The 13,633-nt window shown below is 37.4% G+C and overlaps 1 protein-coding gene across 2 annotated transcripts in view; it reads left to right on the top strand.

The window, feature by feature from the left end:
- The window catches only part of Togaram1 (TOG array regulator of axonemal microtubules 1), a 66,748-nt gene that overhangs the window by 24,576 nt on the left and 28,539 nt on the right, over positions 1-13,633 (top strand). The window contains exons 5-10 of one of the 2 annotated variants that reach the window (XM_041657909.1): positions 214-476; positions 1,144-1,382; positions 4,463-4,560; positions 7,469-7,618; positions 8,924-9,019; positions 13,140-13,315. In XM_041657909.1, the coding sequence (XP_041513843.1) occupies positions 214-476; positions 1,144-1,382; positions 4,463-4,560; positions 7,469-7,618; positions 8,924-9,019; positions 13,140-13,315 (1,022 nt within the window). The remainder of the gene's footprint in view (positions 1-213; positions 477-1,143; positions 1,383-4,462; positions 4,561-7,468; positions 7,619-8,923; positions 9,020-13,139; positions 13,316-13,633) is intronic. The other variant, XM_041657910.1, reaches the window with a different exon arrangement.

Genomic DNA, 13,633 nt, shown 5'->3' with positions numbered 1-13,633 from the left:
CTGCCCAGAAGTCCTGCCTATACCTCCTTCCTAGCTATTGGCTGTTCAGCTTTTTACTATACTAATCACAGCAATACATTTTCACACAGTATACAAATATTTCACAATAGATAATGTACTTTTTAATTAAAAAATACTATATTCTAAATACTTATGACTCAAACTTACTTCCTCTGAAAATAAGAGAAAATAAAATACATATTTTTCATATAGGAGAAAATTTTCAAGAAAAAAATACGCCAGTTCAACTTACACCTGCCTTGGTGAGATCACCTTCTTCCCGGAGAGGCCTAAACGGGACTAAGCCTGTCCCTCCCATACCAAGAGGAATAAGCCTTTTGCCTGATAAAGCTGACTTAAGCGCAGTGGGACACAAAAAGAAACAGCCTGATGATATTTGGAAAAGTGAAAAAGATAGTCTTACAATTGATCTTTCAGAATTGAATTTCAGGGATAAAGATCTGGATCAAGAAGAGGTGAGAACCCATATCATTTTTAATCATTAAAAAACCCCTTTAATATTCTGATATATATCTGTATCTTTATATACATACACACAGACACACACACATACATACTTGCTGCATGAGGGAAAATGATACTTTTTATACGTAAGTTTTCCTTACGTATAAAAATAATTTAGTTTGAGGTCTGGTAATATAATTCACTTGTAGCTCAGTTTAGAAGTTCCATGACTTTTTAGAGATCCATTACTTTGAGGTATAGCCCTTGCAGGTTTTAGGTGAATTTCATAGTCTACAAAATGACTTACTCCTGTTACATCTCCAGAATGTAAGGAGCTTCTCTCACTTGTAATCTGTGCTTTCTACTTTGAGAGCCACTGATTCAATATTAATTGAATTCATACAATAGTCTGTCATTGCTGTTTACCAAAAATGTCATGGTTAGTAAGTAATAGGGGGGAGTTGTCTTCATAGCAGCTCACTGCCTAGTAGGTTGTTTATTACCAAGCAATGAATCTAGTTTTTATTCTGTGCACATATTAGCATCCATTTTGTTTGTACTAACTGAGGATTGGCTAGCTTGGCAAAGTTAATGAAGTTCAAAAAAATCTAAGGATACCTCTTTCTTTTATACGTATATGAATTTAACCTTATGAGTTGTTTTCTTTCCTTTTCTTAGATGCAGAGCTCTCTTAGGTCCCTTCGTAACAGTGCAGCTAAGAAAAGAGCAAAGCTGAGTGGCAGTAGCAGCACTTCTGATATTGACAGTCCCGACTCTGCGATGAAGCTTGAGCTGACCATGGACTCCCCGTCCCGATCGTCCTCTCCAAACGTCAGCTCTTACAGTGAAAGTGGAGTTTATAGCCAAGAATCGTTGACCTCTTCTCTTTCTACAACTCCCCAGGGGAAGAGAATAATGTACTTTATTTTCTGACATGTTAATAGTCACCTATAATTGTGATCTAGACCTAAAGCACTGTATCTGGAAAAGACTTAAAGTCATTTAATGTTTACTTCTTAAAGTGTTTAAATAAAGTAGGTATGGTGGTACACACCTTTAATCCTAGCACTGGGAAGGCAGAAACAGGCGGATCTCTGTGTGTTTGAGTATAGCATGGTCTATTTATTTAGCAAGGTATTTGGCTAGGTAGACCTATATATTAAGACCCTGTTAAAAATGAAACAAAGAATTTAAATAGCTTTAAGATACAGTGTGGCAGTTTACACATACACCTCCTGTTTACCTCTAGTGGAATAGGGATGGAAAGGGAATGTGACTGTCCCGGTAATTTAGCTCCTAATTATCATGGGCCTTGTATCAAATACCAGTTGTTTTCCTAAGGTTTACTCTATGCTCTTTGTGCCTTAACTTTTCTAGATCATTTGCTTTTTGGCCCATTGTGGTGTTTTGTTTTGTTTTTTTTTTTAATTTTAACTTTTCACGAATTCACTCTAGTTCATGAGTAAGTTCTTCCCAGCTATTGCTGCATTATTTCTAATATCTTACTGCTATAACTTCATAAATCTTGGCACTCCATACTGGTAGTTCAGGTATCCTAGTGAGGAGAGGGCCTGCCTACATAGTACTGCTGGGGTTCAAGTCCTGTCTTTCTCACACCAACTCCCCAGAAAGTCTCTACTCTGAAAAAGTCGCCTCCTCCTGGACTCTGGACATTTCTGTGACCTTGTACAATTTGAAGTTTCGCTTTATCTGGGACTGAAAGTCCATAGTGGAGTTGCCATTATGGGTACATAGATATATAGTTAAATAATTGCTAAATAGCTTCTCTAAATAGTGGTGTAATTTTATACTCCCATTGGTGATGTGAAAGTTATGACTGCTGCTTATTCTTGCTAAAATTTGATGTGAAACCTTTTTTGTTTTGTTTTCTTTTGGCTTTATTTGGATCCTTGTTAATATAGAGCTATCAGAAGTACATTTTTAAAAATTATCTTCAATTTAATGAATTTAATAAACCTCTCACAAATGTGGTAAAGACTGCCTAATTAAAAGAGAGGTGATGTTTTATTTCAGCAATTATAGAATTTAACCGAATTTTTATGTTCCATTTTAGGAGTTTGTCTTTTATGGTTTTCTCCTTCACATTTTTAACTTAAATCATAACTGATACTTGGAAACATTTCATCCCTAGAAATGCCTTAATTGTTCCCTCCTCGATAGAATATTGGAATATATTTACATAATTGATCAAGAATGACTTTAACAAAGAAACAGCTTACAATGAGCATTACACATGTAATATATTCCCTATTAAACCTAATGGCCTTCTTTGATAAAGGTGAAATTTTGAATTGTAACTCCTTCAGTTGCAACACAATGTTAAAAATTTAAAGCCAGTGGGAAGAGAATTTGAAGCCAGTTGGGAAGAGAAGTTCATTTTTTGTATTTGTAACATTTAGAATTATGTATTTCTTTCTCCTTTTGTCTCACAGAGTTATTTTCTTCAAGTATTGAATGCCTTTTAACAATTTATTTAAATTTATTTTATGCAAATTGGCGTGCAAATGGTGATGTCAGATCTCCTGGAACTGGAGTTACAAACAGTTGTGAGCTGCCATGTGGATGCTGGGAATTGAACTGGTTCCTCCTGAAGAGCAGCCAGTGCTCTTAACTGCTGAGTCATCTCTCTTGCCCCTAAGTATCGAACTCTTTAGATGGGAATCGACTCATTACCTTTAATGAATTTAAGATTTCTACCATGAGTTTCACTGCTTTGAAATACATTCTCCTGGGGGAATGTCAGTGATCTGAGGTTTGAACAGGGCCTTGCCGATGCCAGGCAAGCACGGCGTTGCTGACTGCATCTGCAGCCCTTTTGTGGGTTTTCCGTTTAATGGTTTAGCCACGTTTTCTAGTCTGCTATATAATTTAGGATGGCCTTACGCTTGGAATTCGCCTGCCTCGGCTTCCCAAGTCTATAATAGTTATTCTTCACCAGCTTGTTTCTTGCCTCAAGAGTCATGGATAAAGAACATTACTACCTCCTGAGACAAGTCATCTCTCAGTGAGCTGAAAGTGAAACTGTTGAAAACCATCTTTCTTGAATGAAGCTTTTTCTTTCATCCTACTAAAATATGTTCAGTATGATGGTACATTTCTAGTAGTCTAGAGAAATGGCTCTTTCCAGAGCTTCAAAGTGAGCCCTCAAGATGGTTCTCTGGGCAAAGGTGCTTTACCACCAAACCTGATGACCCGCGTTTGAGCTCCAGGAACCTCATGGTGGAAGGAAAGAAACAATTCCTGACCTTCACTTGCACACTGCTGCACACTTATTACTTACACACACGTATACACATACACTTTTGCATATACAAAGTAAATATTAAAAAAATTAGTTAAAGCTCATTTTTTACTAAGGACATTGGAAAATATACTTGGCAGCTAGCTGGTAAATTGTGTTGCTTTATAAAATGTCTTGTCACTCATTATATTATAATATTTACTGGGTTTCTTTGCTGTAGGATTTAATATTCTTTAATGGTGAAAGCTTGCTTTCTTTGTTAAGCAAGGCCCGTGGGTCTTCATAATATCTAGATGGTAGAGCAAAAAATAGTTTTAAGAAGTGGCATTTACAAACTCAGCTGTTGCTCCTGTTGATAATACAGTCTAGTCTGTTTCTGTCTATGTAATAGTAGATTACATATGTGTAGTGTTTTCGGAGATAGCTTAGATCTGCTTCCTAGCCTTGGTGGTATACAAATTTGATTCCCTCACTTGGGAGGCAGAGACAAACAGAACTCTGTGAGTCTGTAGAATGGGTTCTACTACAGCCAAGACTACATAATGAGACTAGTCTCAAAGTCAAAGCAAAACAGCCCCACAAGCAACAACAAAAGATTTTTAGCCATAATTTTTCATTCTTGTTTTCTGGTTTTTCTAGTATCCTAATGTGTTAGTGAAAAGAATGTACAATGAGTGATAAGTGTTGCACAGCTCTCAATTGTAAATGTTTATTCAATTTACTTTGTTTCATTAGGTCAGACATATTTCCAACATTTGGATCAAAACCTTGCTCAACAAGACTTTGTTCTGCAAAGAAAATCTCCCATGCTGCTGAACAGACTCCTAGTGCGGGTATCTTGTTTTTATAAATATGCTTTCTTAAGAATATGGTTGATTTGTAATATAAAAAGTGATAGAAAGTGCATTTATTTATTTTTTATTTTATTTTATTTTTTTTTTTTCGTGACAGGGTTTCTTTCTGGTTTTGGTTCCTGTCCTGGGACTAGCTCTTGTAGACCAGACTGGCCTAGAACTCACAGAGATCTGCCTGCCTCTGTCTCCCGAGTGCTGGGATTAAAGGCGTGCACCACCACCGCCCGGCAAAAATGCATTTTAGATTTAGGTTTTGTACTTACCAATTTGCCATTAACCATAACTCATTAAACAGCCATTCTAATGAGAGTGAATATGGCTCTAGTTTTGAAAGAAATATGTTTACTTGACTCTGTCATTGATTTCCCAGGCTCCTCCACAAAACTTTTTTATTTAGCTGGGTGGCGGTATCATATGCCTTTAATCCCAGCACTTAGGGGGCAGAGGCAGGCAGATCTCTGTGAGTTGAGGCCAGCCTAGTCTGCAAAGTGAGTTCTAAGACAGCCAGAGTTACACAGAAAAACCCTATCTCAGAAAACCAGAAGAAAAAAAAGATATTTTTATTTATTTGCAGTGCATTGAAATCTGACTGTCACCATTTTGAGAGCTCACTTAGTAATTGTGAACATTGGGTATCACAGAAGACAAGTAAGGAAGTATGTATGTTATTTAGGTACGATTAGCTAAGACTAGTTAGCTAGTATTTGTTTACATGGACAAGAACAAAGTTAAATACAGAAATGGTATAAAAATGCTAAAGACAGCACACCTTTCCCACAGCTGTTTCCAGAGAATGTTTCTTCATAGAGTTTTACAACTGTTACTGTAAATAGCACTGAATTTCCTGATTTTCTTATACTGTTAGTGTCAAATGTTAGTTTGACAATATCACCTAAAGCCAGTATCTTCCCATATCTAGATTAACTGTTAAGACTAAGAATTTTTAAGAGTATCAGTTCCTTCTGTAAGTCTGTTATAATTTAAAATGAGGTTGAAGTTTTATTTTTTGAGAGAAGGTCTCATGTAGCCAGGTGGTCTTCACTTGCTGTGTAAGGAAGCATGGTCTTGAGCATCTGTTTCTCCTGCTCTTATCTCACAAGAGTTAGTGTTTTATTTGCTATAAGACCACCATGCCAGCCGGGCGGTGTTGGCGCACGCCTTTAATCCCAGCACTCGGGAGGCAGAGGCAGGCGGATCTCTGTGAGTTCGAGACCAGCCTGGTCTACAAGAGCTAGTTCCAGGACAGGCTCCAAAACCACAGAGAAACCCTGTCTCGAAAAACCAAAAAAAAAAAAAAAGACCACCATGCCAGTCTTATGTGGTACTGGGGATCTAAGGTAGGGCCATGTATGTGTAAGCACTTAGAAGAGATACTTCTTTAAACTTGATAAACTTAGCTAAAATCTTTGTCTATTGTTTTCCTAGTCCAGCTTCCAGTAGCTAGCACTTTTCCAACTATTTTGTTTTCATTAAAGTATTGTACTATTAATGATTCATTTATTTTTATTTTATGTGCATTGGTGTTTTGCCTGCATATATGTCTGTGTGAGAGTGTTGGATCCCCTGGAACTGGAGTTAAAAACAATTGTGAGCTGCCATATGGGTGCTGGGAATTGAGCCCGAATCCTTTGGAAGAGCACTCAGTACTCTTAACCTCTGAGCCGTCTCTCCAGCCCCAAGTATTTCATTATTTAAAAATGAAGTATATTCTTACTGCTTTCTGGTTTAAAATGTACCTAGGTATGAAAATGGGAAGTGATGCAAATGTATTGAATAGGAATTTTTATTTAATCAACATTATGTAACTCTAGTAGTGATACAATATTAGTATAAGTATAGATAGTTTAAACATTCAAACGTTGACTAAATTCTTTCTTACTTATTAAAAGGACATAATAGTGTTATATTTTATTTTTTATTAGAGATCTAATACTATTTGAGTATTTGCAATATGCTTGGCAGTGTACTAAGTTCTTTATGCTTTCCTTTTTCTTTTTTTCTTTCCTCCTTCCTTCTTCTTTCTTCTTCTTCCTCTTCTTGCAGGGATGGGGATATAAACAAGGTTTCACTGTGTAGACCAGGCTGACCTTGAACTTACCATATAGCCTGTGCTGACCTCGAACTCACTGTGCTCCTCCTGCCTCTGCCTCCCAGGCATGAGGACTTTTAAAGCACATACCACTATGTCTAGCTCTCTATTTCCTACATTTAATTCATGTGACAGTTCTGGTTAAGTTTCTACTCTTCTTCCCATTTTACATACATTAAATGTCTTCCTAGAGTCTCTCAGCAGTTAAGTGGCAGGGCAAAGCCTACAGTCTGCTGAGTAGGATACAGAGTTCTTAAAGGAATTAACTGTCTCGTTAGCCAAACCAGGAGACACCCATCACATGGGTGCAGAAGAGAAAGGTGTGAAGAACATAGGCCTTAATCCACTGTTTTAACATTGGGAATTTATTTTCTTTCTTTTGACAAGTTAAGGATGTTATTTATTAATTTAATCAGTTAAGTTCTTGGGGTTTTTTTGTTTGTTTGTTTGTTTTTTGTAGCCCTAGTTGTCCTTGAACTTTTTATGTAGTCTAGGCTCACTTCAGACTTCTGATCCTCCCATGTCTAATTCTTGGATGCTAGAATTACAAGTGTCCACCCCCACATCAACTATAACATACAATTATTTGGTTAACTCTTTCAAGCATTACATTTTTTATTCCATTGAAAGTTACATAGTTTAAAATATGGTAAAACTTTAAAAATTACTAGCATAATTTTCAATGATGTTGCTGATCTTTTCAAAAGTGTAGTCAGCAAAATAGACTTAGAAGAGAGATATACACCTATTGTAAATATTACCTAAATTATTTAAATAAATATGTATTTTATTTTATAGGGATTACAACATCCAGTGTAAGCATAATTGGTCAACGTATGAACTATGGGTTTGGATGTGGTGATTTTGAAGATGATAGGTCACATGACATTTCACCTAGTGCTTTAAAAATACAAAATAAGGAACCCCCAAGACATAAGCATACAAAAGGTTTGTAAATTTCATGACAAATTAATTTTTAATATGCCATATGTCTAAGTCAGAATCTTCTCTAAACATACCAAGAAAAATAACTAAGAATTCTTAACTTTAAGGTTTTCAACTTACCATTTTCTATTGATAGGTTTTCTCTGAAATAACTTTTTAGGATTTATGGTCTATGCTCTTGTCTAAAGGAGCCAATGCAAAGGACAAAACATTAGTTAAAATTGGGATTCCCTGGGCTTTACCCCAAGAGCTTGCAGGTACATACATGCAAACAGATTTTCTGTAAGACATTTCTTCACTCAGAGTGAGAGCAGTCATGTGAATGAATGTCTGTGTGGATGTTAGCCATGGAGTCCAGATGTAGCAGCAGGAAAGTCCTTCCCTTACTAGAACTTCTTGGTATCGAAGCTCCTTAACTGTTGTATTTTAAAACTGCAGTAGTGAACAGAACATCAGGCGAGTGCTTTGTCCATTTCCCAAGTTGCTCTATGGTAGTTGCATTTAAAATAATTTCTTAGCCAGCACAGTAGTTCCTACTTGTAGTCTCAGCGTTTGGGAGCTTGTGACTGGAGAATTACCCTGAATCTAAGGCCAGCCTGGGGTACATTGTGAGTTCAATAAGTAAAGAGCTGCCTTTTTTTTCCCTTTTGCATGTGACAGCTGTGAACCTGCTAAGACCAACAAATAATTAAGCTGGGCATGGTGGTGCACACTGCAGTCTCAGCACTCAGGAGATAGAGGCAGGATGCTCAGACATTTGAGGCTACCCTGGGCTACATAGTAAGACCCTGCCTCAAAAAGAATGACCAAAAGGAAAAGGAGGGGGGAACCTCTGGGCTTCATTACTCCTGATCATCTTAAATCACGGATGGGGAGGCAGTCGCGTGTTAGGATGCGACTTATTTGTGTGTGGAAGTAACCCAATTTAGCCTAGAAAATTATGTTTTGGCTTGAGATTGACCTCTTCTGTTCTGGGGCTTGAATTTTGTTCTCCACTTTCACTGCTTCTGATGATGATCGCGTGATGATTCTATGATTGTATGTTTCTCTCTTCTTCAACCTGGCCTGTGTAAGCTCCTCAAGGGAAGGAAGATTTCTGTTTCGTTGTTGATCTCTGTGGTAGCTAGGGGGTATTCTAATTTTAAATATTCATTGAATTGATTGATTTGGATTTGTTATGAAATAAATTTTCAATTTTTAAAGGCTATATAACATCCTAAAATATACCACAGTGGGTGCTTTTTAATGTGCCGTTTTGCCTTTCTTGTCTTTGTTTCTTTTTTTTATTCCTTTCTCTTTTTCTTTTAGGATTTACAAGGTCATCAAATTTACAGCAGATTTCCAATTTTGACTTCACATCTACAAATACCTTATCAGAAGACTCAGTAGTAATTGTTGGAAAAGGTATTTCCAAGTTGTCTAGCTTTTAAATTTAGGCATTTACTATGCATAAGCAATACTGGTCAACATTAAGTTGAAATAACTTAAAATGAATACTTAATTTTATATTTTTGCCCATTAATGAATCCATGGGGCATTCATCTTAGTAACTTTCAGAAGTAGTTAGATACTTGTAAGGCAGCTTAGGGATATCTATAATAACTATATTATAGTTTAATGTCAAATAGGTTTTATCAGTGTAGCAATTAATGTAACTTAATGTGAAATTTCTTATTTCTAACGAAAATTCAAAGTGAGTCCTTGTTATATATTTCAGAGATGCAAGGTGACCTTGAAGAAACAAAATTATCTTTAAATATTATTTTCTTTTTCTTAAATGCCGTCTTAGTTACTTTTCTCATATCTCACAAAAAGCTACGGTAAGGGATGAAGAGTTGAATTTGGCCCCTGAGTTGAGATTATACAGGTCATTGTGGTGGGGAGTTGTGATGGCGGCAGTGTGTGCTGGCTGCTCCCAGTGTATCTGCAGTAAGCAGAACAGAAAGACGAATCTCCTATCCAACTCACTGTCTGCTCTCTAGTCAGCCTGCTCACCTTGAGGGTGCATCATCCCTCTGTTAGACTTCTCTGGAGGTGTTGTTTCCAAGATGATCACAATTTCAGTTGAGTAGATTTACTATAACAAGTCCACCCCTGTCAGTTTGACATTCAAACACATCACTTTATGGGCTTTTATTTTTTTATTTTCTTATTTATTTATTTATTTTTGGTTTTTCAAGACAGGGTTTCTCTGTAGCTTTAGAGCCTGTCCTGGAAGTAGCTCTTGTAGACCAGACTGGCATCGAACTCACAGAGATCTGCCTGCCTCTGCTTCCTGAGTGCTGGGATAAAAGGCATGTGCTACCACTGCCCAGCTCAAACACATCACTTTAAATCATAACATTCCACCTTTGGCCTGATAGGTTCATGATCATCTCATAATACAAAATATATTTATTCCAACTAACAAAATTCCAGTAGTCCTACCATTAAGAAGTTCAGAATCTCTTCTGAGACTGAAGGCAGTCTGTTAGCATGAACCCCAGTAAAAAAGAATAAATTTTAAAATAAGATAAAAAACCATGTTGCATACTTTAATATACAATGACACAAAGAAAACATTCCCATTTCAACAGGGAGTAATGAAGCCAAGGAAAGATGGAACCAAAGCAAGACAAAAACCCAACACAGTTGTCACCAAATCATGCAGCTACGTGTCTGACATCTGTGGCTTGTGATCACAATATCTAGGCCATTGGCCTTGAGTAGCCCTATCTTTCCAACTCTGCCACTTGCAACACATTGCCTTCTTCTTAGGCCAACTCCACTCTATGTATAAATAAAAAAATATGCATTCCTTAAAAAAATAATCCTTTGGTGCTGGGATCCCTAACATTCTACAATCTTCATTACAAATTAGCCTTCGCATTCATAGCTTGTCCCATGGTACCATTATCTGTCTTTATTTGCGCAGGTATACCCATGATGGCCATAACTTCCAATAAATGTGTGATTACTGAATCAGCCTTTTCTGAGCTCAGGGAAGTAGCCCATTGAAAACCTGAATACGTGTCTATGGTGTGGTGTACATATTTTAATTTACCAAATTCCATAAAGTGGAACACATCCATCTGCCAGATTTAATTTCTCTTAGTACCCTTTGGGTTACTCCCTGCAAGCAACGGTGTTTGATTATAGAAAGAACAAGTAGGGCATCTCTTTATAATGTCCTTAGCTTGTTGCCAAGTAATGGAAAATTCTTTCTTTAGGCCTTTACTATTGACATGATGCTTCTTATGAAATTTCGAGGCCTGTAACACACTTCCAATCAATAATTGATCAATCTCAGCATTGTCTTGGGCTAGAGGACCAGGCAGACCTGTATGGGACCGGATGTGTGTTATGTACATCGGACAAAGCCTGTTCCTGATTATGTCTTGTACCTGGATAAACAATGAAGTCAACTCTGTGTCATCTGGTATAAATTCAGCGGTTTCAATATGCAAGATAACTCTTTCTGCATATTGTGAATCTGTAACTATATTAAGAGGTTCTTTAAAATCCCTTAGCACCATAAGAATGGCATATAATTCTGCCTTCTGGACAGAATTATAAGGGCTTTGTTCCACCTTACTCAATTCATCTGACTTGTAACCTGCTTTCCCTGATTTATTTGCATCAGTATAGAACGTACGGGCTCCAGTTATTGGAGCATCACGTACAATTCTAGGAAGAATCCAAGAAGTTCTTTTTATGAGGTTAAGTCTACCACTTTTGGGATAGTTGCTATTAATTTCTCCCAAAAAATTAGCACAAGCTCTTTGCCACGGTTCATTGTCTTCCCATAACTTTTTTATTTCTTCAGTAGTAAAAGGCACTATAATTTCTGCTGGGTCTATACCTGCTAGTTGACGAAGTCTCAGCTTACCTTTTATAATTAATTCAGAGACTTTTTCCACATAAGTTTTTAATTTTTTACTTGGTTTATTAGGTATAAATATCCACTCTAAAATAATATCTTCCCTCTGCATTAGAATCCCTGTAGGAGAAATTCTGGAAGGCAATATGACTAGGATGCAGCTAAGATTTGGGTTCACCCTATCCACATGTGCCTCCTGTAATTTTTCCTCAATCATTGTCAGTTCCTTTTCTGCTTCAGCTGTCAGTTCTCTTGGACTATTCAAACCTTTATCACCATCTAAGGTTTTGTTTAAATGAACTATTAGATCAGGTGTTATCCCAACAGCTGGTCGTAGACTGGAAATGTCTCCTAACAATCTTTGGAAGTCATTAAGAGTCTTTAACCGGTCTCTCCTAATTTGTGCCTTTTGCGTTTTAATTTTCTCTAACCCTATTCTGTAACCTAGGTAATTAATAGAATTTCCTCTTTGAATCTTTTTAGGGGCAATTTGTAATCCCCACCTAGGCAAGACTTTCTTTACTTCTTCAAACATCCTCAGCGGTGATAGGCTGGAGGAGTGGGAGGACCTCCCGCAACAGTCAGTGTTCCATTTCTTGTTCCATGAGCAAGGCAACTCTTATAAAGGAAGGCATTTCTTTGGAACTGGCTTACAGTTTCAGAGATTTAGTCTATTATCATCATGGTGAGAAGCATGGCAACATGAAGGCATGGTGCTGGAGAAAGAACTGAGAGTTCTCCATCCTGATCTTCAGGCAGGAAGAAGAGAGAGACTCTAGGCTTAGCATAGGCTTTTAAAGCCTCACATCCCTCACCCAGTGACATACTTCCTCCCACAAAGCCACACCCCCTAATTCTTTCAAATAGCAACACTCCCTTGTGACCACACATCAAAATTTATTAACCAATGGGGGCCATTCTCATTTAAACCACCACAACTTATATCCATGGACATATTTTACTTGTCCAGATTTCTATATAAATGTCCCTACCTCAGGACTTATGCTTCCCTTTCTTCCTTGTGTAAACAAATCCCAGTTTAAAGTTGTGCTCTTGGGGGCTGGAGAGATGGCTCAGAGGTTAAGAGCACTGCCTGCTCTTCCAAAGGTCCTGAGTTCAATTCCCAGCAACCACATGGTGGCTCACAACCATCTGTAATGAGGTCTGGTTCCCTCTTCTGGCCTGCAGGCATACACGCAAAACAGAATATTGTATACATAATAAATAAATAAATAAACATTAAAAAAATTTAAAAAAAAATAAAGTTGTGCTCTTAAAAATCATCTTAAATTAATCCCAGCACTCGGGAGGCAGAAGCAGGTGGATCTCTGTGAGTTCGAGACCAGCCTGGTCTACAGAGCTAGTTCCAGACAGGCTCCAAAACCACAGAGAAACCCTGTCTCGAAAAACCAAAAAAAAAAAAAAAATCATCTTAAACCTCTAGTTCACAGCAGTCTTATGAGTCTTCCCTTGAACCTCACTTAAAAGTCCAATTTTGACTTATATCTTCATGAACAGCTGTCTTCTTACACGGGTGGGATATTTGTTTGTATACTTCATGATTATTTAACATGTTTTACCATGTGTTAAATGAAAAACCTTAAAATTTGTTACCTGGAATGCCATTACAGAGACTATAATTGCTTGTTGTTTGGTTGTTTACAGGTGTATTTGGAAATCCAAATTCAGTACCAGCAACTTGCAACCAACCAGTGATATCCTCTTTGGAACATGAGGATACATTCTCAGTGAAACCAAGCATTGAACCACCCTCAGGGATTTATGGAAGAGCAGTCCCACAAAATACCCCGTCATATCTTGATGTTGAAAATGACAAAGATGTAAGGTTCTCTACTAATCTTTAGCTATATTGTTACTTTCTTTATATGAGCTGTGGGATAGCAAACATCTTTTAATTAGCAACTTTAATTTTATTTTGTGTGTGTGTGTGTGTCTGCGCGTGCGCACACGCATGCACATGCTGATGTGGAAGCCAGAACATAGCTTTGTGTGTCGGTCTGCAATTTACACCTTATTTTAAGGAGCACCTCTGTCACTGCACTGTGTAAGCCAGGCTAGCTGTTGCACAGCTTCTGGGGATTCTCCTGTTTCTTCTTCCCATCTTGCTGTAGGAGAACTGGAGCTATAGATGCATATAG

The sequence above is a fragment of the Microtus oregoni genome, unplaced genomic scaffold, assembly GCF_018167655.1.
Source record: "Microtus oregoni isolate MIOR12 unplaced genomic scaffold, Mior012 000009F_ref0000495, whole genome shotgun sequence".
NCBI lineage: Eukaryota > Metazoa > Chordata > Mammalia > Rodentia > Cricetidae > Microtus > Microtus oregoni.
This window is presented reverse-complemented; position numbering and strand designations above follow the sequence as displayed.